This window comes from Scardinius erythrophthalmus (genome assembly GCF_964197995.2).
Source record: "Scardinius erythrophthalmus genome assembly, chromosome: 5".
NCBI lineage: Eukaryota > Metazoa > Chordata > Actinopteri > Cypriniformes > Leuciscidae > Scardinius > Scardinius erythrophthalmus.
The window spans coordinates 10,061,295-10,088,579 of NC_138225.1; the positions used below are offsets into that span (position 1 = coordinate 10,061,295).

General features: G+C 36.2%; 1 protein-coding gene across 3 annotated transcripts in view; it reads right to left on the reverse strand.

Annotated features, from left to right (window-relative positions):
* Nucleotides 1-27,285, reverse strand: part of taok3a (TAO kinase 3a) — a 73,601-nt gene that overhangs the window by 10,384 nt on the left and 35,932 nt on the right. For all 3 annotated transcript variants that reach the window (XM_081364579.1, XM_081364580.1, XM_081364581.1), the window contains exons 2-13: nucleotides 16,453-16,663; nucleotides 14,997-15,068; nucleotides 14,115-14,216; nucleotides 13,902-13,947; nucleotides 13,231-13,327; nucleotides 12,269-12,382; nucleotides 12,091-12,182; nucleotides 11,236-11,329; nucleotides 9,550-9,631; nucleotides 4,072-4,239; nucleotides 2,429-2,614; nucleotides 996-1,130 (exon numbers count right to left, since the gene is read on the reverse strand). In XM_081364579.1, coding sequence (XP_081220705.1) covers nucleotides 996-1,130; nucleotides 2,429-2,614; nucleotides 4,072-4,239; nucleotides 9,550-9,631; nucleotides 11,236-11,329; nucleotides 12,091-12,182; nucleotides 12,269-12,382; nucleotides 13,231-13,327; nucleotides 13,902-13,947; nucleotides 14,115-14,216; nucleotides 14,997-15,068; nucleotides 16,453-16,587 — 1,323 coding nt within the window. In that variant the 5' untranslated portion in view covers nucleotides 16,588-16,663. The remainder of the gene's footprint in view (nucleotides 1-995; nucleotides 1,131-2,428; nucleotides 2,615-4,071; nucleotides 4,240-9,549; nucleotides 9,632-11,235; nucleotides 11,330-12,090; nucleotides 12,183-12,268; nucleotides 12,383-13,230; nucleotides 13,328-13,901; nucleotides 13,948-14,114; nucleotides 14,217-14,996; nucleotides 15,069-16,452; nucleotides 16,664-27,285) is intronic.

Genomic DNA, 27,285 nt, shown 5'->3' on the forward strand with positions numbered 1-27,285 from the left:
CTGTTATAATGCATCTAAGGTATTCTCACATTCCCTTTTTCATCCCTATATAGTTTTGCCTATACAATATGTCGTCCCTCCCCACCTTCGTTCTCGTCTTCCCTCCTTTTTTCCCTGTCTCACTTTCTAAACCTCACCCCTCCTCTACGGCTTTTCATATGAAACACAAAGAGAGTCTCTTTCCCTGCATAGCCCATATCCTTGTGTCTCATTCCATACAACTGTAAACCCAAATCAATATATAAAAAGTGCACAGTTGTTTCCACCAAGTCGATGAAAAAAAATTAGATTTAGGAAGGTGCGCCATGCCCATAAACCCACTAAAGCCAAACTCCTTTGTGATCATCTGAAATGATAGATGAGTGTCTGTAGTATCAGACAAAGTTCACTGTGGTTGTCTGCCCCTAGAGGGCGGCCACGTTCCAGCAAAATGGGGCCAAAACAGGTGACATCATCATTTCAACCAAGCATACTGCGATCGACTACACTGCCTGCCAGAGATCTCCATATATTCATCAATTAGGGTGGAAGTGGTTGTATCACAATAGATTTTTTTTTCTGCTTAATTGCATACATTCTTTATTGGTATCATATTTATCTGACACTGACCTTCTGTTTTTATAAAAAAAAAAAAAGATTTTCCCAAAACCCCACAAAACGAAGAACATCCTTTTGTGTGGGATCACACTGTATTAACTAATAGTAGACAACAACACCAATGACTCGTGTGAGAAGTGCAGCTGGCTATTGACTGAATCATGTTGCCTTGACAACAGACATGAGAGTGAGAGAGAAAAGTAGGACCCTTTATTTCTTCCTCTCGAAAAAAGAGAGGGTTAAACAGAAAGAGAAGGAGGCAAAGACCACTGAGAAACAGAGAGAGAGAGAGAGAAATGACCGCAGAGTGTATTAAAGCCAAGGAAGAAAGAAAAGAACGAAAGAGTCAAGCAAGAGAGGAGGGGGGATGAGAGGATGATGTCATTCTTTTTCCTCACCAGTGATGCTGACTTGATTGTGGCGAAGCGCTCGCGGTTTTTATAGTTGTGAGCCTGAGCTCTTTCCGACGAAGATGGTCGCAGTTCCGACCGGTGGTCCCGATGAGGAAGGTCGTCGCGGATATACTGATGATCCTGAGGGGAAAAAAACACACACACACACACACACACACACACACACACACACACACACACACACACACACACACACACACACACACACACACACACACACACACACACACACACACACACACAAATAAAATCAGTCAAGGATTTGGTGTCACAACATAATCATCTCTTGAGGAGTTAATGAGATCTTTTGTTTTAACTGCAGGAGTTCCCCCATGTACTGCGTCACAGTATTTACATGTATGCATTTGGCAGATGCAATCCGAAGTGACTTGCAGTTCATTCAAGCAATACATTTTTCTTACAACATCCGAAGCAGGAGTTTTATGCTTCCTGTTACAGTAGTATCAGCTGAGATGTTTCAACATGAGACTGTTCAATACTAACACGCTCACTATCTTAAAATATCTTTATTAATCGACCCACGAGGTTTGTCGACCTGAAGCGCTCATATTCCTGAGGGTTTTATCTTCTCTCAGTGAATAAAATGAAGAACAACTTGTTTAAGGGCTGTTCAGTTCCCATCAAGTCTATTCATATTTCTGCTGCATGCTGATGTAATTTCCTTGAGGACAGGAAGTGTCAATCATGTGTGCATGTGTTTGTTAACTTCCTAAATCACATAAGTTCAAAGAATGTACAGCGTATGTAATCGATGCAGTGCAGTATTCAAATAGGAATATGGTATAAACTAGGGCTGTACAATCTTGATAATAAGCAATAATAAGTATTATTATTAATACTAAATAAAAAATGTAAAAATAAATAATACTATTGTAATATTTCACTGCAAAATATAGTATTTAAGAAAACCAATAAAACCAGTACAACTGTAAAATAATAACCATAATGATAATAATAATTAGAACCTAGGAATTACTATCATATTATACAAAAATAATACAAAAATAATATACTTTACTATATTTATAATCATTATTATTATTTTTACAAAAAAAAAAAAAACATAAAAAATAAAGATAAAATCACTATAATAATATTTCACTGTAAAATAAAAAATAGTTGTTGTTTTTTTGCATACCACACTGTATAATAGGGAAGTATGCATATTTGGATGAGGGGAGCATTTTTGAACTATTTGTTTGAAGAGAACATTAAATCTAATCTAATTTCCAAGTATACCTTCTCTGCGCACAGAAAGACTATGTTCAAACCATTAAAATTGTAACAAGCCGGTCTTCTAAGAACAGCTCATCTACTGGAAAGCATACGTTCAATTTTTGTTTGTCAACATCAAAGTATGGTAAGCATCTGTGGAGATGTCTGTGTGCGTCCTGAACCTTTTTGTGGTGCGTGGAAGACTCTAGGGTGCTGTCGTAGTCGTGGTGCAGCTCGGAGCAGGAGTCATCGGGCACCTCCTGCAGGCTGTTGACGCTGCTGCTCTGACTGCCCGTGCTCACTGAGGTGCTGGGGATGGAATGATTACTGCCCAAACTGTTCATCTTACAGCTTGCCTGTTCTCCGTCCTGCGCAGGGGACAGAGAAATACACACAGAGAAACAGATCACCAACCTTTCTGGAGAACAATATCTACTATCAATATTCACAGTATACTGAAAGCCTTTCTGCCTAGTAGTTCAATATTGTTCAAAATACTGTACAGTTCTATATACCTTCAATATATAGTTTCCTAAACTTTTGGTGTAATTCAGTATAGTTCAATCAAGTATATAGCTCAATTAAATTCAGCATGGTTTGTAAAGCAGTATAATATAAAGTTCTGTATAGTTTATAGTTCAGTTTATATTTCTACACTTAAGTATAGTATTATCTTCAGTATAGTCATTTATAAAGGTCATTTATTCAGTAGGTTATTTCATAAAATTTAGTAAAGTATAAATTTCTATATACTTTCTTTCAATGTAGTTTGACATAGTATAGAGTATATAATTCAGTATAGTATTTAGTTCCAAAACTCTAAACATTAAGTGTATGTCAATACAGTATGCAGAATAGACACTACCGTTCAAAAGTTTGTGGTTGGGATTTTTAAATGTGTTTTTAAAGAAAGAAGTCTCTTATGCTTATAAAGGCTGCATTTATTTGATAATAAAAAAAAACAGTAATACTGTTAAATATTATTACAATTAAAAAGAACGTTTTATATTTTCATATATTTTTTTCAGTAGCCTATACTCCAGTCTTGTTTTTACTGTAACTTTTGTTCAATTTAATGTATCGTCGTTAAATAAAAGTATTAATTTCTTTTCTTTTTTTTAAACATACATTCCCCAAACTTTTGCACGGTATAGTAGTTACAGTAGTTTCATATACTTTCAGTATATTTGTTGTTCTGTTTAGTATATAGTTGGGTATAGCATATAGTATCATATACCTAAAGTTTAGTTCAGTATAGTACTTTATAAGGTACAGTGTACTTTTAAGTTAAATATTTATAATATAGCTCAGAGTAGGTTATTATTCCTTAAGTGTAGTTGTATCACTTTATTCCCTCTAAATATACATTAAAATTGACAGACTGATTCTAAATCAAGGTGTAGTCACAAATTATTGTATAACTCAAAACTAGGGATGTCTCGATCAAGTTTTTTGTGCCCCTGATCCTATCAGAGTCATTGAATACTGATTATCTGCCGATACGGAGTCCCGTCAGATGATGTAAAATAAAGGATCCTGCTTAGTATAGCCGATACCAATCAATCAGTTTAAAAAAAATATATGCTTGATCGGCCCCAATGCCGATACCTACTCAAAACTGATGTTAAAATCAAAGCATGAATGGCAAACATGTAAAGTATATATTTAAAAAAGAGAAATCAATGCCTGTCTCAGCATAAAATGTTATATCAGTTGTGTATACAAAATGCAACACTATGAAACTTGCAGTGGCAAGTATGAATCCGACATGTGCGTATGACACTCATGGGGACCTTTCATTTCTCAGAGCACTTCCTGTACCCACCTCCTCCTCTTCCTGAGACTCCCCCATTGGGCCGTTGTGTTTCTCTTGGTAGAGGATTTTTTTCATTTTACGGTACTGCAGGTTGTCCAGTTCTCTGACTGCATCCTTCGTCCTCTGGATCAGATCGATGAGGACCTGTGGAGGACGATCTCTCCTCACGAAATCATGCTGGGACGGACAAAGGGGGACAGAGAGGAGATTTGTGAAATTAACAAATCTATTTTGGGAATTCTAAGCAAGTAAAATGAGCAATAAGTGGTGATGAAATGTACAAACAGCTTCTGTGTGTAAACATCCTGATCAATCAAACCTCACCCTCAGATTTTATTACATTTATGACAAGTGTATCACAGAGGAATGACATTGGAATGACAATGACAGGAGTATCACATCACATTTATTTGGCCCCATGTTCACCTGAAAACTACATGAACGACATTCATTTTCATAAAGGCAAATATTTCAGGAGAAACATTTGGGGGTTAAGCATGATGCAATTCAACTGCCATGAAATAAACCCACAGTCTCAATCCTCTCAGCGTGTCGGATTACTCCACTTGTGCTCTGAATTACGTCATTTCATGTTTGTTCCTTGCTCACTAGAGGGTGCTCATGTGTAATGTGGCCCTGAGTGGACATCTGGTATATGGAGAAGGGGTTCTGACATGGCTGGTTAAATGAGGACTTGATCTCACCTCCTCAATGATAATATAAAGAGAACCGACTCAAGTTCATGCAGCTGCATGTGCGCATGTTATCTGGTTTCACAAAACTGTGCTCTGTAAACCACAAACCAAGACTCTTTGAAAGTTAATTGGTCATGTTGGAGTTCTTTCCATTACCCAACTGGAGTCATTCATTTATTTGGAAGAAAAAGGTTAGAATCCAGATTTCTCGGCCATTAGACGACATGTCAACTGCTCTAGCACATTAAGCTTTCTCATTGACCTTTTTGGCCCTGTTTACACCTGGTATTAAGATGCGTTTTGGTGTAGGCGAGGGAGACACATTTCTATTTTCAACCACTTCTGTCCTGATTCCTTCTAGGGGAGGGTCTATGAGAGGGTAAATGTATGGCCTTTTACAGATTTTTCAATCTAATGGACAAAATAAGCTCACACAATTTACATATGAACACACAGAAGAAGACAATCTGCTCTTTCTGCTCTGATAGCCACAAGACTATGACATGACATGACGAGAGTGCGAGTTAGAAATCAGGAATGGAGAGAGAACTTTGTGCTTGGTATGTTTTTGTCTTCAAACCAAACTTGGGTCTCCAGCTGACAAAGTTTAAATCCCGCCGGGCTAGAGCGCTTCCCATAATGTTTCCGCATTAAGTTAGTAGGTGGAGAGTTGGAGGTCTTTTGTGGCTGTTCGAACGCTTTCGACCACATGAGCGTTTACACTACGAAAGCAATCCGGTCTAATGCGTTTTTGACTACTTCTGGAAGTGCTCGAAAGTGGACAAGCTCAAAACGTTTTAGACCCCGTTTACACCGGTATTTAACACCGTCCACTTGTGATACGATTAATTGACGCTAATGAAAGTTACTCGTCATCTGACAACATGTCATTTGTTCTAAAGTATAAACTGTTCTTATATACTACCATTCAAGATTAGGGTCAGTAAGAAGTCCCCCTGTGGTGAAAACCAAGCTTTTAAATGTTGTTTATATGTATATGTGGTGTTTTTGATATTCTTTCAGACAAACCATGTGCAAATTCACATGTCAACACCATTGCTGAGTATTTTCTCCTTAAAACTGCAGTGAACCAAAGTCTCAAAATCACGGTTTGAAATCACTGGTGTCTCTGACGTCTCACAAACTAATGTGATGTAATCAATTGTAATCAAATCACAACAACGTGTGACCATCAACAAGTGGATCTCTGAGCTGGTGTGAGTGAGTGGAGGCAGGGCTAATTTGCAAATTCATATAACCATAAACCATCATATATTCATAAATATGTAATTTTGGTGATCAAAGATTAGTTTTAAGGGATAAAATGATGATGACGGGGGACTTTAAGAAATTAATACTTTTAATCAGCAAGGATGCATTAAATTGATAAAAAGTGACAGTAAAGACGTTTATAATTTTAGAAAATATTTCTATTTGAAATAAATGCTCTTTATTTAAATTTTCCATTCATCAAAGAATTCTGAAAAAAAAAATTAATATCAGTTTTCACAAAAATATTAGGAACTGTTTTCATCATTGATAATCAGATTTTATATTTTTTTGAGTGCCAAATCAGCATATTACAACGATTTCTGAAGGATTGTGTGACACTGAAGACTGGAATAATGTATGTTGAAAATTCAGCTTTTGAAAAACACAAGAAATGTATTAAAATATAAATGTTATTTTAAATTGTAATCATATTTCACAATATTACTGTTTTTACTGTATATTTCATTCAATAAATGCAGCCTTGGTGAGCATAAGAGACTTCTTTTAAAAACATAAAAAAAAAATCATTTGACAAACATAAAATGATCTAAAGCGTAAACCGATCTCGTTAGGCCTAATCAAAGTGGACTGGTTCCAACTTTGTTTGGTTTCAATAACTGTTGATAAATGTTACCACTCTCAATCATGTGAGAGATCTGGAATCTTAATCTATGGAGAGTGATTTGGAAAGGAATTACAAATTTAGCCGAAAATGCATTTAGTTTAAGCAGATCGCGTCTGTGTTGCGAGCTGGTAAAGCACTGCAGAGCAAACGGGTCAACCGTTAAGCCCGCCAAAGACAGTTACAGCTAACAGCTCGGCTTCCCAGTGATAACATAGATAAGCATTCGCCACTCTAAACGGACATCTGTGACTGACCAGCACGGGAGGAAACTAATCTACAGGATTATCCCTTTTAACGAGAGGAAATTACATAATCTGAAGTCTTCCTGCTCTAACTGTCAGATCGCGAGTGATATTCTTGATCGACAAGACCTCTGTAGGTCAAGAATTGAGGTGGATTTAGACCCCCTGTGAGATTAAGACAGCAGTTGGGAAGCAGCAAATGGTGGGAATAGAATAAATTAATGCTAGACTCAGATTAATGACCTCTTTTTGGTCTTAAGGAGCTTGAAAGGCCAGACTTGAGGTATTAGTAAGGAATGGGAGACCAAAACTGGGTCGAAATTAATTTTTTCCCAGTGCCAACCTAGGCCACAGAAGAGACCCCGGTATCCCACGCCACCTTGGGCCGCCCACCCCTGTGATGTTGTGCCTGAAGTGCGTGCCTAGCATGCCACTAAGCTCTCAGTGCTAAATAGGATTACCTGTGTCCACCAACAAGATCAACCGTAACCTGTAACATACACCCACATAAACAGACCCATACAAAGCGCAAACAAACAAACGAATCACTTCGGCAACACAATCCCTTAATGATCCAGTATCCAGAGATACCCCACAGCCAATAATTGCCCATATCCCCACTGTAGTGCTATATTCTACCACACATTTATTTTGGTGATGATATAAAATCCATAAGCCTCCCACCACAGCATGATATCACGAACATTAGTCACCACGCAGCAATATGTCCACCTACAGCTCCAGTGATTCGGTTGAGAGAAAGTCATGGTTATATTAGTTGAGTAAGACACACACAATCAAAAAATCCTCTTGCTTTTATTAACCCTCCAAGGATGTAGCTGGCACAGGAAGTGAGCAAATGAAAAAACAGCAGAATGACATGTTCTGTGGGTTGAGCGCTTGGCTGTGTAAATGAAAACGTGTATGTGTGTGAGTCAGCAGGGACGGATGAGTAAGGAACCCACTGTCATGAGAGCAGGAAGTACTGACAGATATGGCGAAGAGGAAGTGCACTCCCCAACTGCAAAGGAGCATCTTTATCTCTATAAAAATGAAGATATTGACGTTTTTACGAATGACACATGATGGGGTTTATGAATGTGCGGGTGTATGTTACTAGGGCGGGAACTTTGTGAAGGGACATCAGAGTTTCCTTCAAATGTGCCACAAATAAATCATAACTTTAGATGACAGAAATGCTGAGAATGTAACATGTACACTACTGTTCATAAGTTTTGGAGTCTGTAAGTTTTTGAAAGAAATCTCTAACACCGTGTCCTAACTACACGCGACGCCACGAAGCGCGATAAAAGGTATCTTTTAAATGTTAATCAGGGTTATTGTCCTAACCAGCCGCGACGGCGACACGCAACGATTCAATTTTAGAAATGGTTTCTATTTTTCTGCGACGTCGCGGCTGGAACAACAAACACAAAGTGTGGCAATGATTATCTCAGGTACTGTTTATGTGCTTTATTCAGTGTTAAAGGCGCGTAATGTGACTTTGCATATCATTTAGTGATATTACAGCTTTGTAGCTGTAAAAGCAACAATGGATAATGCACCTCAGATCTCGAAATTAAACAAATGGAAACAAGAATGTTTAAACTCCGAACAAACAAGTGTATTCTTTGACAGATTGTTTTAGAAACTCAGCCTATGTATTTTTAATAATGTTTAAATGGTGTAATATTTGTGAATTTGATTATGTAGCCTACTTATTCATTTTCTTGCGATTACTCTCTGGTGCGGTGCACTTGCTGCGAGAGCCCGCCCACACGCTGTTCTGATTGGCTGTGGGTTTTGATTGATTTTGATCTTATCACATGGCGTCTGGTAAGGACATGGTGTTATGCTCACTGAGGCTGCAAATATCTGATAAAAAATACACTAAAAACATTAAATTGTGAAATATTATTACAATTTAATTAAAAAAAAAAACTGCTTTCTATTTTAATATATATTTTACAATAATTCCTGGGATGGCAAAGCTGAATTTTCAGCATCATTACTTCAGTCTTCAGTCTCAAATGATCCTTCATAAATCATTATAATGTGCTGATTTGGTGCTCAGAAACTTAATATCATCAATGTTTGACAGTTTGCTGCTTAATATTTTTATGGAAGCCATGATTTTTTTTTCTTCAGGATTTTTTGATGAAAGAACAGCACTTATATGAAAAAGTCTCACTAACCCCAAACTTTTGAATGGTAATGTACTTGCGCTATGTTATGAATTGTGCAGTTTCTGTAAAAAACTAAAACTCTGGTTTACCATTTTATATCTCTTCCGGTCTCTTCCTGTCTAATTCAACAGTTCTTTGCCATAATCAGCTGTAATGTAGACCCGACCATATGCCGTTTGTTAAAGTTCTAAGTACACGAGATTAAGCTACATAAGAAGTTTACATTTCTGTGCCTAAAATGTAACAATCTGTGTGTTAGTATCACATGAGTATTTCGCCTTCCCCCAGCAAGTGTGTTTACAGAGAGTGTTTGAAAGCGTGACTTAAAGTGGGAGTGAATTAACAATAGTGTGTGGGCACTCAGAAGTCGTGGTTGAACTTAGATGAGCAATGCTTATGAGTGACTTTATAAGTGACATGATAACTTCCTCTGCATGTGTGAACATGGTGTGTATGCGATTACTCACCCGCAGGAGCTCTGCTGAGGAGGGTCTGTCCTGAGGAATTTTTAGTAGGCAGTAGTCAACGAAACTCCGGAATGCATCCGACCTTCACAAAATACATGCAACAGTTACAGTATTATGCACTTTTGTAGGGTACTGAATGTGCAAAAAAAATTTAAGCAATTTTGAAGTTTGAAGCAATACTTAGTCATCATGAAACCTTCTGAATCTATTTTACTTCAGTTTCAATAATTGTGTATATAATGTTACCATTCTTATATTCTACCATTTAAAATTCATACTTTCATTCAGCAAGCGTGCATTAAATTGATCAAAGTAAAAGTAAAGATATTTACAGTATAATGTTACAAAAGATTTCTATTTCAAATAAACGCTATTAAAATAGCCCCACATCATCACATAGCCTTCACCATACCTAGAGATTGGCATGGTTTTATTTCAGTTAGCCTAATAGCTAGTTTGATTTGCATTGAGAGATAATCTTATGGAAAGTACTCCATGCCAATCTCTAGGTATGGTGAAGGCTATGTGATGATGTGGGGCTATTTTAATTCCAAAGGCCAAGGGAACTTTATCAGGATGCATAGTATCCTAAAAAAATAATTAAAAAAAAATACTTAAAAATAAAAATCTGCCTGCCTCTATGGGAATTTAACATAGGGGTGTCCAAACTTATGCACCCTGTATTTTAAGGAAGAACACTTATTTATTTACGATACATTATTCATTCACAAAGACAATTGGTGTCCTTAAAGGTTGGATTTTTCCTAATTTTTTTAAATTAAGGCATTAAGTTCAATTTCCAAAAGATGATTTTTTATTCCTCTTTTTAGTCAACTTTAGCATGGGTGTCTAAACTTATGCATAGCACTATATATATATATATATATATATATATATATATATATATATATATATATATATATATATATATATATATATATATATATATATATATATATATATAGTCCTTTATATATAGTCCTTTATATATACTGTACATCAGTAGGGTATACTGTATTATATACAGTATTAAATAGATTTTTTTACTTTTTGTAGGAATTTATGGGGATCATATAAATGGTCAATTGATTAGAAAAACAAGAATGCCCAGAGACACAAACAAGTAATTTCAGGGATAAAGTAAGTTAATGCATTTTGGTGAAAAAATATGACATTTTGAATAACGTGCACAGATAAAAAATATTTCTGTTTCTATTACTGAAAGGATTCCTTCTAGTTTTGTGAAGTGTATTGCAAAAGTATTGCAAAGTCATGTGTAATGTGAACATATCTCCTCCACATAAGAAAACACTATGAAAAAAAGGAAGTCACCAAAATAACTTTTTGACACCCTCAACAATATTTTGGCCCATTCAGACAGTCTTCCAATTTCCAGATCCATAAACTAAAGGCCTGAAAGACCAGCAGGGCTTTTGGCTTTGCTGCAGGTCAGAAAGATGAAGTGACGGAAAGTTTGCTTGTGCAATAATGCACAAGATCAGGAATTGTGAAGAACTGGCAGATGCGGTCAGGGTTATTGCATAACACATTTAAAGTGTGAGAGGAGTGCGTAGTTAAGAGAGAGTGCATACTGTATGTTTGACGAGTAGGAGTGTATACATATACTGTATATATCTATACGAGTGAGTCAACTTCAATTTGGCGATTGTGTAGAAGGACACTCACCACTCATTGGACTGTAAGGAGGGAGAGTCGTTTTGGGCGATGTGGTATAAGGCACTCATAGCGTTCATGTTGAAGAGGGGAGGCTTGCGTTCAGCTAGAAAACAGCAGGGGTGTAAGAAATCAAAAACAAATGTGTCATTGCATACATTTTGAATGAATATGCACATATGCCAATCAGAAGCAGATGGTATGTCAATATTTAGGCTGAATCGCAATTAGTCTTGAATCATATGCAGTATTAGTAATAGTGTTAAAAAACATAGCATGTTAAAAACAGTAAAAAATGTTACTGAAAACATCTGGATGATAAGCTACATTATTTGTTAATACGATTATGCCAATACTATTTCACTTCAATGTATGTTCTTAGCGGGGGTGTACATGATGATTCTCTTATGTGAAAATAAGACACAATTTTATGATTATGTAAAGTGTCCCAATATTGGGATACTAGTATTAATATTGGGCTTCAAAGTGCATACTTTGCAAATGCAGCGCGTTGTAAATTAATTAAAATGAGATCATACAGATCACATGTTATGAAATCACAAAGGAAAAAAAAAGTCCTTAAAATATTAAAATAAATCAAATGATAGGAGAATTACACATCTGTTTATTATAAAAGAAAATATTGGTAAAATTTTCATCTACCATGTTTAATTTATGATATTATAAATACAAAATACAATGACATATAAGGAAAACAGTGATATTGAATTATGAATAAAGGTCAAAGGGCATCAGCCATAGTTTTGATGTAACAACACGCAGTGAATGGTTAAACACAGCTTTTAAACATCGGTTTACTTTAAAGCACCAGAACATGGATGAAATATAAAGTTTAAAAACACTTACCCAGCTCTATGCAAGTGATCCCCAAAGACCAGACGTCCACCTTCCCCTCATACTGACCCTCATCCATGGCTAAAATCACTTCTGGGGCCATCCTGTGGTAGAAAAACACACAATTGTTTAATTACCCCTGATTTATCAGGATGTGTCATCATCTTAAATGTCAATGTGTGGTACAAACCAATATGGGGTTCCCACAAAGGAGTTGGCAGGAGAGGCAATGGAAGCAGAGCCAAAATCAGCCAGCTTGACCTGACCCGGCTCTGTCAGCAGGATATTACCAGCCTTCACATCTCTAAGCAAAATCACAGAGAGAGAGAGTGTTGCAGACAGACAGTACAGGCATACTGTAGTATCATATTACCACATTATGCAATGGCAAGTGTCTCAGGAAAATAACAACAAACACAAAAAACACCTTGCAGAGTGAAAACGAAAGTGAAAATAGCACTGTATTACTGGAAGCTAATAAAACATAAGAACTCACGTTGTAAAGCAGTTCAATAAAGCATGACGAAAAATGGTATGCTGACATGCGGATGTGTAATTATAACGGTTTAGTACCCTGAAACCGAAGAGTACACTCTGAACTAGAAAAAAATTAAGCTTTGATTTAATCAGTTTCCAATGATATCAATCTAGTCCACAAATGCTGAAAAAAGTAATAGAAAATGAAAACAGAAAAAGAAAATAAATAAATAAAATTTAAAGAAAGCAAAAGTAAAAATAGCAAAGCAGATAAGAACTTGCATGTCGTAAAGCAGTTAAATAAAGTGACAATAAATGGTATTGACATATGCGGATGTGTCATGGATTAGTACTTTACATAAGTATAATGATTTTGTACTTTGAAACCTGAAACTGAAGAGCACACACACTTAATTTTAGAAAAAAAAATAGATACGTTGATGTAATCCATTTCCAATAATATCATTCTAGTCAGACCAATGCTGAAAATTAAAAACAATACAAAACAAAAAGCAAATATGGTCACTGCAGACAAAGCTAGAGGGGCAAAAAAGGGGAAAATAGCAGTGCTTTACGGTAAGCATATAAACACATAAAAAAAAAGAATATTGCATATTGGAGCATATTGAGGATGCTGATAATGTGCAAACGGGCATCAGTCAGGTGGCGACTCACCTGTGTATCATGTTATGGGAATGTAGGTAAGCCAGTCCTAGCAAGGCACCATGGGTAATGGCAGCAATTTCAACCTCTTGGAGGGGTTTCTTGTGAACTAGACGAAAATAAAAGAAAGATGCTTGATGACATCTTAACATGTGCATAACAACATTTGCTGTTGTTACTATAAGCGTTGTGCTCAAAAAAAGAAAAAAAAAGTGTCAAAAAGACAGAGCGAACTGACATGACATTTAGATACATTATCCTCTTATAGAAAAGGACTGAGAACTTGATTGGAAAACGGCCTTCAATTAATCAGACACAGCCTAAATTACTCATAAAATGACAATGGCAAGTTAAACTGGAAATTCTAAATTCTTCTTTTACACACACATATGGAGCGATAATTGAAACCAACAGTCTATCATTAAAGCTGTGCATGTTGCCATGACAACATCTGAAAGAAACAAAAACATGAATGCAATGGCAGTTTGGTAGTGACACTGGAAATAAAACACAATGGGCTTTATAACGTGTCAGGGATGTGGTTAATAAAGGCCTTCCACACTGACTAAAAAACACATGACAGCTCTAACAATTGCTGTTCCTCTGTGTGAATGAATACTGGGGGTGTACGCTGTACTTGCATACATGAAAGTGTGTGTAGTGTGAGTTAAGTGAGAACCCACCCTCTAACAAGTCTGAAGCGGAGCCGAGACAATACTCCATCACAAGCTGAATGAAAAACGCAGACAAGATTATTGGGAAAAGCAGGCATGGTTAATTGTTAGGTAATTCTGGGAATAAACTTAAAGTAAACTAAGCTGAAAATAGTTCTTATAAATAGCAACGTGTTTGTGAACCAAGAAAACGGTTTTATCACTCTTAATGGCAGTACATACCCATGCTGTGTTGTCCTTCAAGTAGCAGCCTTTGTATTCAATGGTGTTTGGGTGTCGTAGCTGTTCCAAAAACTTCACCTCTTTAATGATGTCCTGCCACTTCTGAACAGGGGAACCCAAAGAAACACACAAACATCAGTACTTTTGGCTTCTACTGATATTCGATACCGATAACTAAAGAACATCCACCCATCCGTCCTTCCATCATTTTGTCTATCCATCCATCCCATATAACCATCCGTCCGTCCATCCATCTATCTATCTATCTATCCATCTATCTATCATTTACATTTATTCATTTCGCAGATGCTTTTATCCAAAGCGACTTACAAATTAGAACAATAGAAGCAGTTAAACTAACAGTAGGACAAAAATATGCAAGTGCTATGACCCTTCTCAGTTTAATCTAATTAGTACATGTTCATTTTTTTATTTTTTTTATTAAATAGAATAGAAGAGAAAGTGTTAGTATTACTGGATCAAGTGCTTCTTGATCCAGTAATACTAGATCTGCAAGACAATACAAGATCTTATATCTACTAAATCTACTTAGACAATACTAGATCTACAAGACAATACAAGATCTATCCATCCATCCATCCATCCATCCATCCTTCTGTCTATTCTTATAACCATCTATCCATCCATCCATCCACCCAGCTGAAACTTACATAAAAAAAATATCGCAAAACACACTGTTACAACAGCAACCAAAAACTACTGAATAAATAAATGTTTTGATTTTATCATCTACAAGGTCAAGGACATTAGGAGAAGGTTTGCTTAACATTGAAGAACTGCTTTATATGGAGAGTAAAACACTAACACATTCAAATATAGAGTCAAACTATCAGAGCTGATGACAGTAGAGTCATCTCTCACCTCAGTGGTCTGCTTGCCATTGTAGGACATCTTCTTAATGGCCACCACCTCATGGGAATAGGAGTTTCGGGCCTGTGGGAAACCAAAAACATTTTTTTTTATTTTATACTATTTTTGGCTTTTACTGTTTAGTACTGCTTAAACCAGGCATGTAAAATATTATCCGTTTGCACTGTAGTTCTAATCAAAATAATGTGGAAAACTTAAAGGCAATACTGGCCTTAAATGATATGGTCACATACCTATTGTGCATCTTTGAAAAATAAAATAAAAACAGTAATATTGTGGAATAATATTACAATTAAACAAAATAAAAAATTTAATAAATAAAAACTTTTCTATTTTCATAATATAATGTAATTTATTCCTGTAATGGTAAAGCTGAATTTTCAGCATCATTACTCCAGTCTTCAGTGTCACATGGTCCTTCAGAAATAATTCTGATTTGCTGATTTTATGCACAAGAAACATTTCTTATTTCTATCAAACACAGTTATGCTGCTGCTTATTTTTGTGGAAACTGATTTTTTTCCACCCCAAATATGGCACTATTGATCAATTTAATGTGTTTGCTGAATTAAAGTATTAATATCCTTTAAAAAAAAAAAATTCTCACTGACCCTAAACTTTTGAACGTGTGTGTTAAGTCAGGAATGCCATTGTTTGTCAATTGTAATCGCCAACAGAAGTCTGTATGGCAGACATGAGTAATCTTAGTCTTTTGTACAACATGGGGCCAGCTGGCCCTCGCATTTAAACGGACTGAACATCTGTCTTAAGAGCAGCGTCTCCTAGTTATTCTTTCCCCTCGAGACCAGCCCTACATCTAGATGGGCAGTCCGCATGTGAGTGAGTGAGTGTGTGCACGCGAGTCAGTGTATTTGAGAAAAAGAGAGAGAATGAGAGAGAAGGGGGGGATTTGCACGACGGATTCCAGTCTTGCCACAGATTTGGAATCAAAGGCTTTATGCTATAAGTTCCCAGATTAAGAAATGCACAAGAACTTGTCATGAGGCTGCAGTTCTTGTATTTGACAAAACTGCTGCACTGTGGTGCAGTTTCGAAAATGAAATGAAGGGCTCCAAGTTTAACTACAGTTAAGAACTGACTGAAGGGGAGAATAAGACAAAAAAGAAAGGTTCATCGAGCTTAGGTATTAAACGCTATTCTGGTCTCTTACGTCTCAACTATGTGCCTTTCGTCTTCTACAGAACTTAGAAAAAGAGAAGAAATATTACTAGAATTTAGAGACAATAAGTCAGTATTTTAAAATAGATAATAAAAATGAGTTTGAAAAGTACACTGTAGATAAAGGGGAGAGTAATGGATTGAGATGCAAATATATACCCTGACATCATCATCACATTTTCCCCTATTCTAGTAACAGATCCAGCTGAATAAATAAATAAATAAATAAATAAATAAATAGACATTTCCTCAACATTTCTATACTCACAAAGTACACTGCTCCGAAACTCCCATGGCCGATCTCGTGTAGGTCGCAGAAGACTTCTTCCGGGTCATCTTTGAAAAAGAGGCTGGCCACATCCGGGTCTTTCACTGCTCCCTTCCGCGTGGACGACGGCATCATGAGTTAGACAGAACCTCTGATGGCGACGTGCTTCTGCTCGCCTTCATTCAGCAGGCCCGGCATTTACCTGCTTTGCCTGTGGACAGAATGGAGCGGATTAAAGACTGACTGCTTGTCCAAGTCAAGTAAGAGTCATTAGCAGAAAAAGTGGCTTTATAATTAGTTAAACCAAAAGTGAAAGTTCTGTCATCATTTATTCACCCTCACGTCATTTAAACCAGTATGACTTTTTCCTACTTGATTGAATTTTAATAGACGTTTGAATAAAGACTTGTGCACCATATTCCAAGCATTCTGAAGTGAAACATAATTTTTTTAATGATTATAGCTCAAAATATTTTGACTTTTTAATATAGAATTTTAGCATTCAAGTGTTGAGGACTACAGTAGTTTTGAATGTTTTATAGTGTGTGTGTTTTTTTAATTAATTTTGGAGCTTGACTGCCCCAGTCCTCATCCACTTGCACAATACTGAGTGACCAGGATATTCATTAGAAACTTTCCTTTTGTGTTACACAGAAGAAAATGTAGGGTTTAAATTACATCAAGGTGAGTTAATGATGACAAAACACATATTGTGGTTTGAACACTTTTGGTGTTTGAACCCGCAAATTTTTTAATGATCTGTCCAGATCTTTAACTATTAGGCTATACACCAGCCAATCACACACAAAAATATTGAGGTGAACCTAGTACAAATGGCTTGCTTAATTTAAAACATTTAAATAATACATAAATTTAGTAAAAAAAATAATAATGCCCAGAATAGATCACACTCACAAACCTACTAGTGAGTGTAGAACAATTCTATACTTTTATGCTAAATACCGAAATATGCCCTTCCCATTCACAAAGCCTTTATAGCTTGTTGTTCCCGGCATGTTTGAGCATGCACACGTGTTTGCGATGGTAAACTGGTGTGACACAAATGTGTTTTTGTATTAGAGGCAGCTTGGTTAGGCATCATGGGAAGACAGCTCAACGTCTGGCAGCATTGCTCATCATGCTAGCATGTACACACACACACACATACACACTGGCCACCTGCATGTAACACTGCCTACTGAGTCATCAGACATCTGACACACAAGCGGCCATTGACCCAGGAACAAAAGGTGCTGAAAGTACTGTGTATCCGATATAGAGACTGAAAACATGGGCTAATATCCATCTGTACATTCATTATGAATATGATCAACATTACTGCCCAGCTCATGTACTGTACTATCAATAAAACACAACCCCCATCAACAAGAACAGCTCTGGAACCACCTTCCTGCGGTCAGTCAGTCTGTCAGTCTATCTATCTATCTATCTATCTATCTATCTATCTATCTATCTATCTATCTATCTATCTATCTATCTATCTATCTATCTATCTATCTATCTATCAAATATGGATGGATGGATGGATGGATGGATGGATGGATGGATGGATGGATGGATGGATGGATGGATGGATGGATGGATGGATGGATGGATGGATGGATGGATGGATGGATGGATGGATGGATGGATGGATGGATGGATGGATGGATGGATGGATGGATGGATGGAAACAGAAAGGTTTGGTGAAATCATGTGATAAGGAAAGGTGTTTGAGAGGCGTTTTGCTCAAGTGAAGTGTGCAATTCTGAGGTTCAAACTTGCCATGTTTTTTTTACTAACTCTGATCTTAAACCACTCTGCTATACCAGTGCCATGACCAAAAGTGATGAAGGTCACTGCAGGCAGCACTGGACCCAGTGTCATCCTAAACCACAAGAGCAGAAAAGCCTCAACCACAATTACATTTCATGACTGAGGTACTTTCAATCCTCTGACCAAATGGGTGAAATCTTACTACTTCATGCCTTGGGGTAACCTTACTACTTCATGCCATCTAATTATTGCCATCTAATTATTGAATTAATACGGCAGAAATCAATTAGATTGCGGGTAGCAAAGCGGAAAGGCAGAAGAAGCCTCAACTGGACGTACACGTAAAGCAGATTCTGATTGTGACGGTTAAAGCTTTTAATTGGCATAAAGGTGAATCAGAGTTCACAGTCATCCAATAAAAATATACAGATTTCTGCACAATGCAGTCACAAAAACCCATTCGTTCCAGAGCATTTATTGGCTTATGGAGAAAAAGTCTTAAACTATAAAGAACATGAACTTTCACACTTCATTGAGTGGAAGATAGACGATAATCTCGTAGGCTACTTGCCACACTGCACGTTTGCCTGCATCCCCATTACACAATGTCTGCTCTAGTTTGACTGTCACTGGTGAGTTAATAATTTTGCCTCCCTTAATATCAGGTCCAAAAGAACAAGTTATATGTTTATTTATTCATCTTCTTTAAAAGTACTAGAGAGGAACCAACGTTTTGCCTCAAAGTCGTTTCTGGCTGTTTGTTTTAAAACAGATTCTTAAGGCGCTACTGTACAGGGGTTCTTAAAGGCCCTCATATACTTCAAGCAAAATCGAACGCCTCATGTTTAACACATTAATAATAAGTAAAGCTGCTTGATTTTAGACAATCTATTGTATAAAGTGCTACATAAATAAAAGTGATGTGACTTTACTAGAGTGCCGAATTGCAGAGCTGGTGCAAACATATCCATGTTGCTATGACCTCAGGCTTCAATAGCAACAGGAGTTGACGCGAGTCTGCCGAAGTTACATGCTGTGCAACTGGGTTTCCATCTGCATTTTTTTCTGCATTTTTTTGGGATAGTTGCATGAAAAAAATAGATGGAAATAGCAAGATGCTATTTAAATTTGCAAAATTAAATTAACAATTTGGTGGAAATATTTTGAAACCGTTTCAAAATGTACATTCAGCATATGTATGTGTTAACCCTTGTGCATCCTTGAGGACATTTTTGGCTTTTTCAGTTTTGTTTTTTGGATCACTTTGCCTGTGTTAATGCTAACTGCATAAAATTTGGCACGGGTGTGTATTTTTATTGGAATTTTACTATTTCATCATCATTTTCTTTAAAAAATCTATTTTGCACTAGTTACACAAAATACTTCCTCTTAGGACCTTAAGGACAAAAATGTCCCCATTGAAACCCATTAAAACTGCCTTTTTTTAATCCCTGTGCCGTTTAACTATAAAATGATGCAATCTTTTTTAATAGGCTTTCATTCTGTTGGCAAGGCTTCAAAATTGACATTTTTACCATTTTTTATCAGATGGTGCCATTTTTTCAGGTTAGGCCTATAAAGCAAATACTCGCTTTATTCCTGTTTTCTGCTTCGGCATATTATAGAGCCAACTGGATAAATTATGCAACGATAATTGTGTGGGTTTGTTGGTATGGATGTCTAAGTGTGGTTGGTATGTGTGTTATAAAAAAAAAATGTGTTTGTGTGCATGTGTGTGCTTGTAATATTTGAGAGAGAAAAACTCAACTGCAAATCGAAAATTCAATCACTGTGTTCACCAGTGGAGTTTTGCTGGCATCCAATGGGGAAAGTCTGGTACTGCGCCCAAACAAAATCTTACTGAAAGCTCATTTTTTGAGATATCATCCTCAAATTCGGAACACAACCTGTTTAGATTTATGGCTTTGAATTTATATCAGTTTTAGAGTTCCAAATGTTTCATAAAATATATATTTTATATAAAATATTGATTATAATGTTCATAAATATTTTTCATAAACTTAAACTTCTATAACATTTTTTTGGTTGCACTTTTTTTCAATTTTTTCACTTCAACAACAATCTGCCAAGGGTCTTCTTTAAAATGAGACCAAACTTATGTATTTGCTCCCAAGCATAACATTTTTATGAGAGTTTTTTGACTTGGACATTTTTGTCCCTTTTGGACCTATGAGTAAGTTTTTTTTATTTTTTTATGTTAACTGCATTAATTTTGGCACAGGTGTCTATTTTTATTGTAATTTTACTATTTCACCCCCATTTCATTTGAAAAAAAAATGTTGCACTAGTTACACAAAATACTTATATATATTTTATATAAAATATTGATTATAATGTTCATAAATATTTTTCATAAACTTAAACTTCTATAAAAAAAATTTGGTTGCACGTTTTTCACTTTTTTCACTTCAACAACAATCTGCCAAGGGTCTTCTTTAAAATGAGACCAAACTTAAGTATTTGCTCCCAAGCATAACATTTTTATGAGAGTTTTTTGACTTGGACATTTTTGTCCCTTTTGGACCTATGAGTAAGTTTTTGTTTTTTGGTTACTGTTAACTGCATGAATTTTGAGCTATTATAGAGCCAGTTGGATAAATTATGCAATGATAATTGTGTGGGTGTGTTGGTATGGATGTCAGAGTGTGGTTGGTATGTGTGTTATAAAAAAAAAAAGGTGTTTGTGTGCATGTGTGTGTTTGTAGTATTGAGAGAGAAACACTCAACTGCAAATAACAAAGCCAATCACTGTGTGACCAGAGGAGTTTTGCTGGGATCCAATGGGGACAGTTTGGTACTGCGCCCAAACAAAATCTTACTGTAAGCTCATTTTTTGAGATATCAACCTCAAATTTGGAACACAACTTATTTAGATTTATGGCTTTGATTTTCTAGCCGTTTTAGAGTTCAACTTGTTTCATAAAATATATATTTTATATAAAATAATATTCATAAATAATTTTCATAAACTTAAACCTATATAACTTTCTTTTGGATTTACTTATAAAAAAAATTTAACATCAGCAATAATCTGGCAAGGGTATTCTTTAAAATGATACCAAAGTTAAGTCTGTGCTCCCAAGCTTCAACTTTTTATGACCGTTTTTTGACATGGACATTTTTGTCCTCTTTGGACCTATGAGTAACTTTTTTAAATTGATGCACAAGGGTTAAAGACGGCATGAAAAAAAACATTCACAAAATTCATATCTATTAAGTAAATGCATGTTATAGATCTTATTGCAAAAGATTCATCAATTTTGTATACAGTAATGTTTACTGAAAATGTCATAACTCTTGATCTTCCAGTGGAAACAACTTCTCTTTGGTGACGTATATTAGCCTGACTACGTCAGACTTCCTACTTCGCTCAATTTCATTTCGCTTCTGTAGTCAGTCTGAGATAGCAGCCTATCTTTCAGTTTTCCAGCGGCCTTCGGACGGCCGGGCCAATCAACGAACAGAGGGCGGGCTGAGAGCCATAGCGTAGATGCTGATTGTACCGTGGATGCGTAGATTTACTTCACATAATCTGCAAAAGTCGTTCACAGCCATGTTCACTCCGGTATTTCGCTCGATGGTTTTGTTTTCGCATCATACATGTGTTTACAGTGGAATTTAGATGCGGCTGAGCATGCGCATAACACACGCCATAACCAAACGTTGTGTGATTGGCTTACGGGTAACCAATGATTTTAAACTTCAGACAAGCGCCCCCCCGCGAGAGAGAAAACACTTTTCTATTATGCCATTCCAAATTATTATGCCAAATAACAAATTTGTACAGAAGAATTAATATGTGCTTTAACAAAAATTTTAAATTTAGTGCTTTACATTTTGTGCTTTTAAAACCTACAGAATCCCATGCCCCATTATTGTAAACAAGCCATTTAATTTATTTTACAAACTGATGGATGGTTTGAATAAATGTTCATTTCAGAATGTTTTCGATATTGTTGATAAAGCTTCACTTGCATTGAATCCAAAACATTCCTCTAATGAAGATCTATAATTCAGCCAGGCCAAACGCCATTGGTTAACCTGTTCAACCAGCAACAGACAGAAAGATGTCTTCTAGTTGCATCATGTCTGTCTGCCTATCTGTCTGTCTCTCTCCTTTTTCTGTTTCTGCCACTTTCAAACTCACGCATCGAGTTGCCGCCTTCTACCTTCGCTTCAAACGGTGTCTCTGAATACGACAGCATTTTCCTTTACGCTCATAGGCCGAGATCCAAAGATCTGCATCCAATAAGATTCCAGCAAAAGGGAGCCGGAGTCCCGCTTCAGGAAGAGACCGGAGGGGGGAGAGGAGGTGAGATGATGCAATGTAGAACCAACAGGTTGTAAGAGCCCAACGGTGAGAGTCCGTCTAATAACAACACATCGATTTGGAAAGCCGGTAGGAATAACTGTAAATCTATGGCTGCATTGTGCTGAAGTTGAGAGATTAGTGAGCAGGTTGAGCCAGATTAGTGGAGGGGTGAGATGGGGAGAGAGAGACTTCATGGGTATGTATGAGAGACTTCATTAGACTGACTTTTCCTCTATATAACACTCCTTCCTTGTCCCACCAGGTCCCAGTGGAAAGCTATCGGCATTACTAATTTATCTGTGAATGCGCGCACATGCGCGTGTGAGGTGCATCAAGCCTTTGAATAAAACATATGTTTGACATGTGGGTGAGAGAAGCACTTTAGACCCAAGTGTCCGCATACGGTCCGTGCTCTTAAACCACAGGCCTCCCACATATGGAGGAACCTCCACAAACACGTGAAATCACACAAACACACGTGCACACATGCCAGGACATCCAATCACTAGGGGTGGGCAGTAAGATCACAATTTTAAAATCACAGACTTAAATATGAGCAGCGTTGGGGAAAGTTACTTACAATACTTACAATATTGCGTTACCCCCTAAAAAAAGTAACTAATTGCGTTTCTTAGTTACTTTTTTGGAAAGTAATGTATTGCATTACTTTTGCGTTACTTTTTCTCACCTGGGCTGGGCTTGCTTGTTTAATATTTAATTAAATAAATAAATAAATAAATAGTTCTATTTTTGACTAATCTAAAGTCCCTTTCACACCAAAAGTGAAATGATCCTTCAATGATCCAGCGCACACGACACCTCTGCACCTACTCCCAATTTGGGGACAAGAGTAGCCTGACTACGTCAGACTTCGTACTTCCGCTCAATTTCATTTCGCTTCTGTAGTCAGTCTGAGACAGCATCATAGCTTTCCATTTTCCTCCGGCCTGAAAACAGCCGGCCAATCAACGAACAGAGCCCGGGCTGAGAGCCGTGACGCAGATGCTGATTGTACCGTGGATGCGTACATTTACTTCACATAATCTGCAAAAGTTGTTCACAGCCATGTTCACTCCAGTATTTCGCTCGATGGTTTTGTTTTCGCATCATACGTGTTTACAGTGGAAGCTCGATGCGGCTGAGCATGCGCATAACACACGCCATAACCAAACGTTATGTGATTGGCTTACGGGTAACCAATGATTTTAAACTTCAGACATTTTAATAAGATCCACTGAATTAAATACTTTCTCTTTTTATTATTGATTATTTTCACTTTTGCAAGGCAATTATCTACAATTCTATGAAGCACTGCAAAATATGTAATTGTTTAAAGAAAGGGTATAATATAAATCTAATAATTTATAGTCAATGGTTATAAGTATAACACCAACAAATCAACTTAATTTATTGCTATATACATACAAATTATAATGTGTATACAAATATTTAATGTAGTTTGCGAGTGTGTGGAGGGACTCAAGTACATTAGCCGCAATGCTTCATGGAAGCGGTCCATGTATATAACAGTAGAGCATGGCGCTAGAAACGCAAAGGTCATGGGCTTGATTACCAAGTAATGCATGAACTGATAAAAATATGAGGCCAAGGCACTCAAGAATGTAGAATAAAATGTAAAAAGCCTTTATTTATTCATGGATATAACATTAACATATGTGACTGTTATTAATGTTATAGCCATGGCCCATGAATAAATAAAGGTTTTATATTTTTTCAACATTCTCGAGTGCTTTGGCCTCACATTTTTTTCAAGTTGAACTATCCAAAGAGCACCGAGATACGGACTTTATGCCCAGTAGAACTCTGCATCTTTTGCTCTATGATAAAAATATATACCTTGAAATCAAGTAAGTATTTGAGGTGTTTTAAAGGCATCAACATTAAATTTAAATTATTATATAAAATATTTAAATATAAATATAAAATATATTAGCTAAAATAAATTGTTTGTGTTTAACACTAACAGTAAACAACAGAAGCTTTGCAAAATTGATTGTTCAGTAGTGTGAAAGGTCATGATGGAATAGAATTTGCTAAAATGAATAAGTCACGCCCACTCTTCTCCCAAAAATCAAAGACAAAGAATTTACCCAAGGAGCCCTGGGATTCAGCCACATTTCTAGAGGAAAAGACATTAACTTGTGTTTTTCTATCCTATGTATTTCACTAAAGATAAAAATGAACAGGGATGTTGTTTGAACAAGTAATACAACTTCTATGGCCCAAGGGAAAGACTTAATCAAGCTTCTACAAAATCACCAAAATGGGAGTGAAAGTAGAACATTTGTGATCAAATATTCAGTTAAGAAGCCAAAAAAATAAATAAATCATTTTTGGTGGTGCAAAAAAAGTGCCAATACTACTGATCGGCATATATATTTTATCATCATAAATTTGCTTTAAGGTGAAAAAGACAAGTGCAAAATTAATATATAACGACATGACGAGTTAAAAAGAAAAGTCAAAAGTCGTGACGCTGTGTGTGTGTGTGTGCGGGTAACAACGTGTATGCCGTATAAGAGAGAGGCCAATGTTTTATTCATTTCTCTGATGACTGTGCGTCAGGAGACGGAGGTCTTTGATGTGAGTTGTAAGCAGCACACAGATCAGTTCTTAAGTCGAATCCTTTAATCAGCACTAACATGAGCTGTGCAGTCATCAGTGTCACTCATTCATCACCACAGATGAATAAATAACAGTCACATCATTAGATCCAGAAATGAATATTTACTTATGCCCACAGACACACATAAAATAATAAACTATGTATGTGTTCAATTCAAAATACAATAGTCCTACATCAATGACTGCTGCATATTTTTTAAATATTTAAAGGAGAAATGTCATGGAAAACAGACTTTTCATTGCTCTTTTGAAACAAATGAGTTGATATTGATAGAGGGTTTCCCAAAATAGGGTTCATGAAACCATAGGGGTTTGTGAGCTGATGAAAAGCTAATAATTAATTAAATCTTAAAAATTTAACAAATTAAATATAAAATAAAAAAATAATCAAACTAACACTTAATAAATAAATAAAAATGAAGAATGAAAGGATGAAATATTGTATTTGTTTATATGCATGTTATGTGAACATTAACCGACATCAGAGAAATGTGAACACGCAAATGTGTTAAATTATTGAAATATTAACTTAAACTCAAAGGGTTCTTCATGTAAATAGTTAAGGTCAAAAAGATTCTTCTGACAAAAAAAAGTTTGGGAATCCCTGACATCAATACATTTAGTATCCAGCAAATAGACAACCCTGATTTGCAAAACCACATATTTTCAAAACTGATTAGTCGGTCTTAAGGCCCATTCACACCAAAGAAGATAATGATAAAGATATCATTCTAAATATAAAAGAATGGCAGAGTCCACACCATAACTATAACGATACTCTCGATGCTCTAACAGCACAGAGAAAAACAAGATCGTTGGAATCACTTTCAGAACAATTTTTTCCAGCTGACTGACAGCCAATCAGAATCCATCCTGCTTTAAACAGCTCGAGCATTTAAAGTGCCAGACCACAAAACCGCAACGCACTTAGAATAAACAGAACGATATCGTGTGTTGGTGTGGAAACTAATATAGTTACTGCTATAGTTATCTTTACAGCTATCCTTCTTTGTGTGAATGGGCCTTTATTCTGCATCTAGAGATCTAGTTGTTGAATCCCAATACTACGACTGCTTTCAGCGTCACAGTTATGGGCAGACAGTCTGAAAACTAAAAGTAATTGAATCTGTAATTGAAGCAACTTTTAAACGTCAGCAAAAATAAATGAGTAAATTATTAAATAAGCTTAAAAAAAAAAGGTTACAATTTTGTTTTTTATTAACCACAGTTGCTGGATGACTAGTTGACCCTGATGAAACCTTACTGAACAGCATTATAAACTACAACATTAATTTGATGTTAACTATTTGAAAATGTTGTCTACTTTCACGTACATTAAGGCTGCATAATATATTGAATATAAATGATATACTCTATTTTGTTGGCAGTATATTGGATATTCATAATATGCATTATTTTGTTGGCAAAATAAAATTAAAAAGCATAATTTAATGTGCTTTTTATTTGGCCATTGAGTTTCCTAAAAACAATGAAAGTCAAAGGTCACTGTTGGACAAAAAAAAAAAAAAAAAAAAAATGTCCAACAAAAATAAAGAAAGTCACAGTCTTGGAACAACATGAGAATATATGAGGAAAGATTTTTCATTTTGGGGTGAACTATCCCTTTAATTGTAAAAATAAATAAATAATTCCCAGAACTAAATTGACGATTTTGTGCAAGATACTGTCTAACATTATAAATGTGTGTGTGGTGGGGGGTAGGTAAAAATATATATATATATATATATATATTTCCTTTAAATGTAAATGAAATAAGACATGTTCAATTGATTAACAACAGATATAGCTTGGCACCTCAGGCAGCTCATAATTAGGAAACTGAAGAGTGAATCACAAAAGAGAGGTGGAAAACCGCAGCATTTCAGAGCTGAGAGGAAGAGAGGAAGTAAAGGAATAGAGAGAGAGAGAGAGAAAAGAGGGTCAAAAAACAACCTCCTCTACATTTCCCAGGGCACCCCTCATATTCACATCCTCACTAACTCTCTCCGCTGCTTTTCTCCTCTCTGTTTGTGTGACTCAGCAGACAGTGTTGCTCACTGACCAGGGGTGGGGGAGAG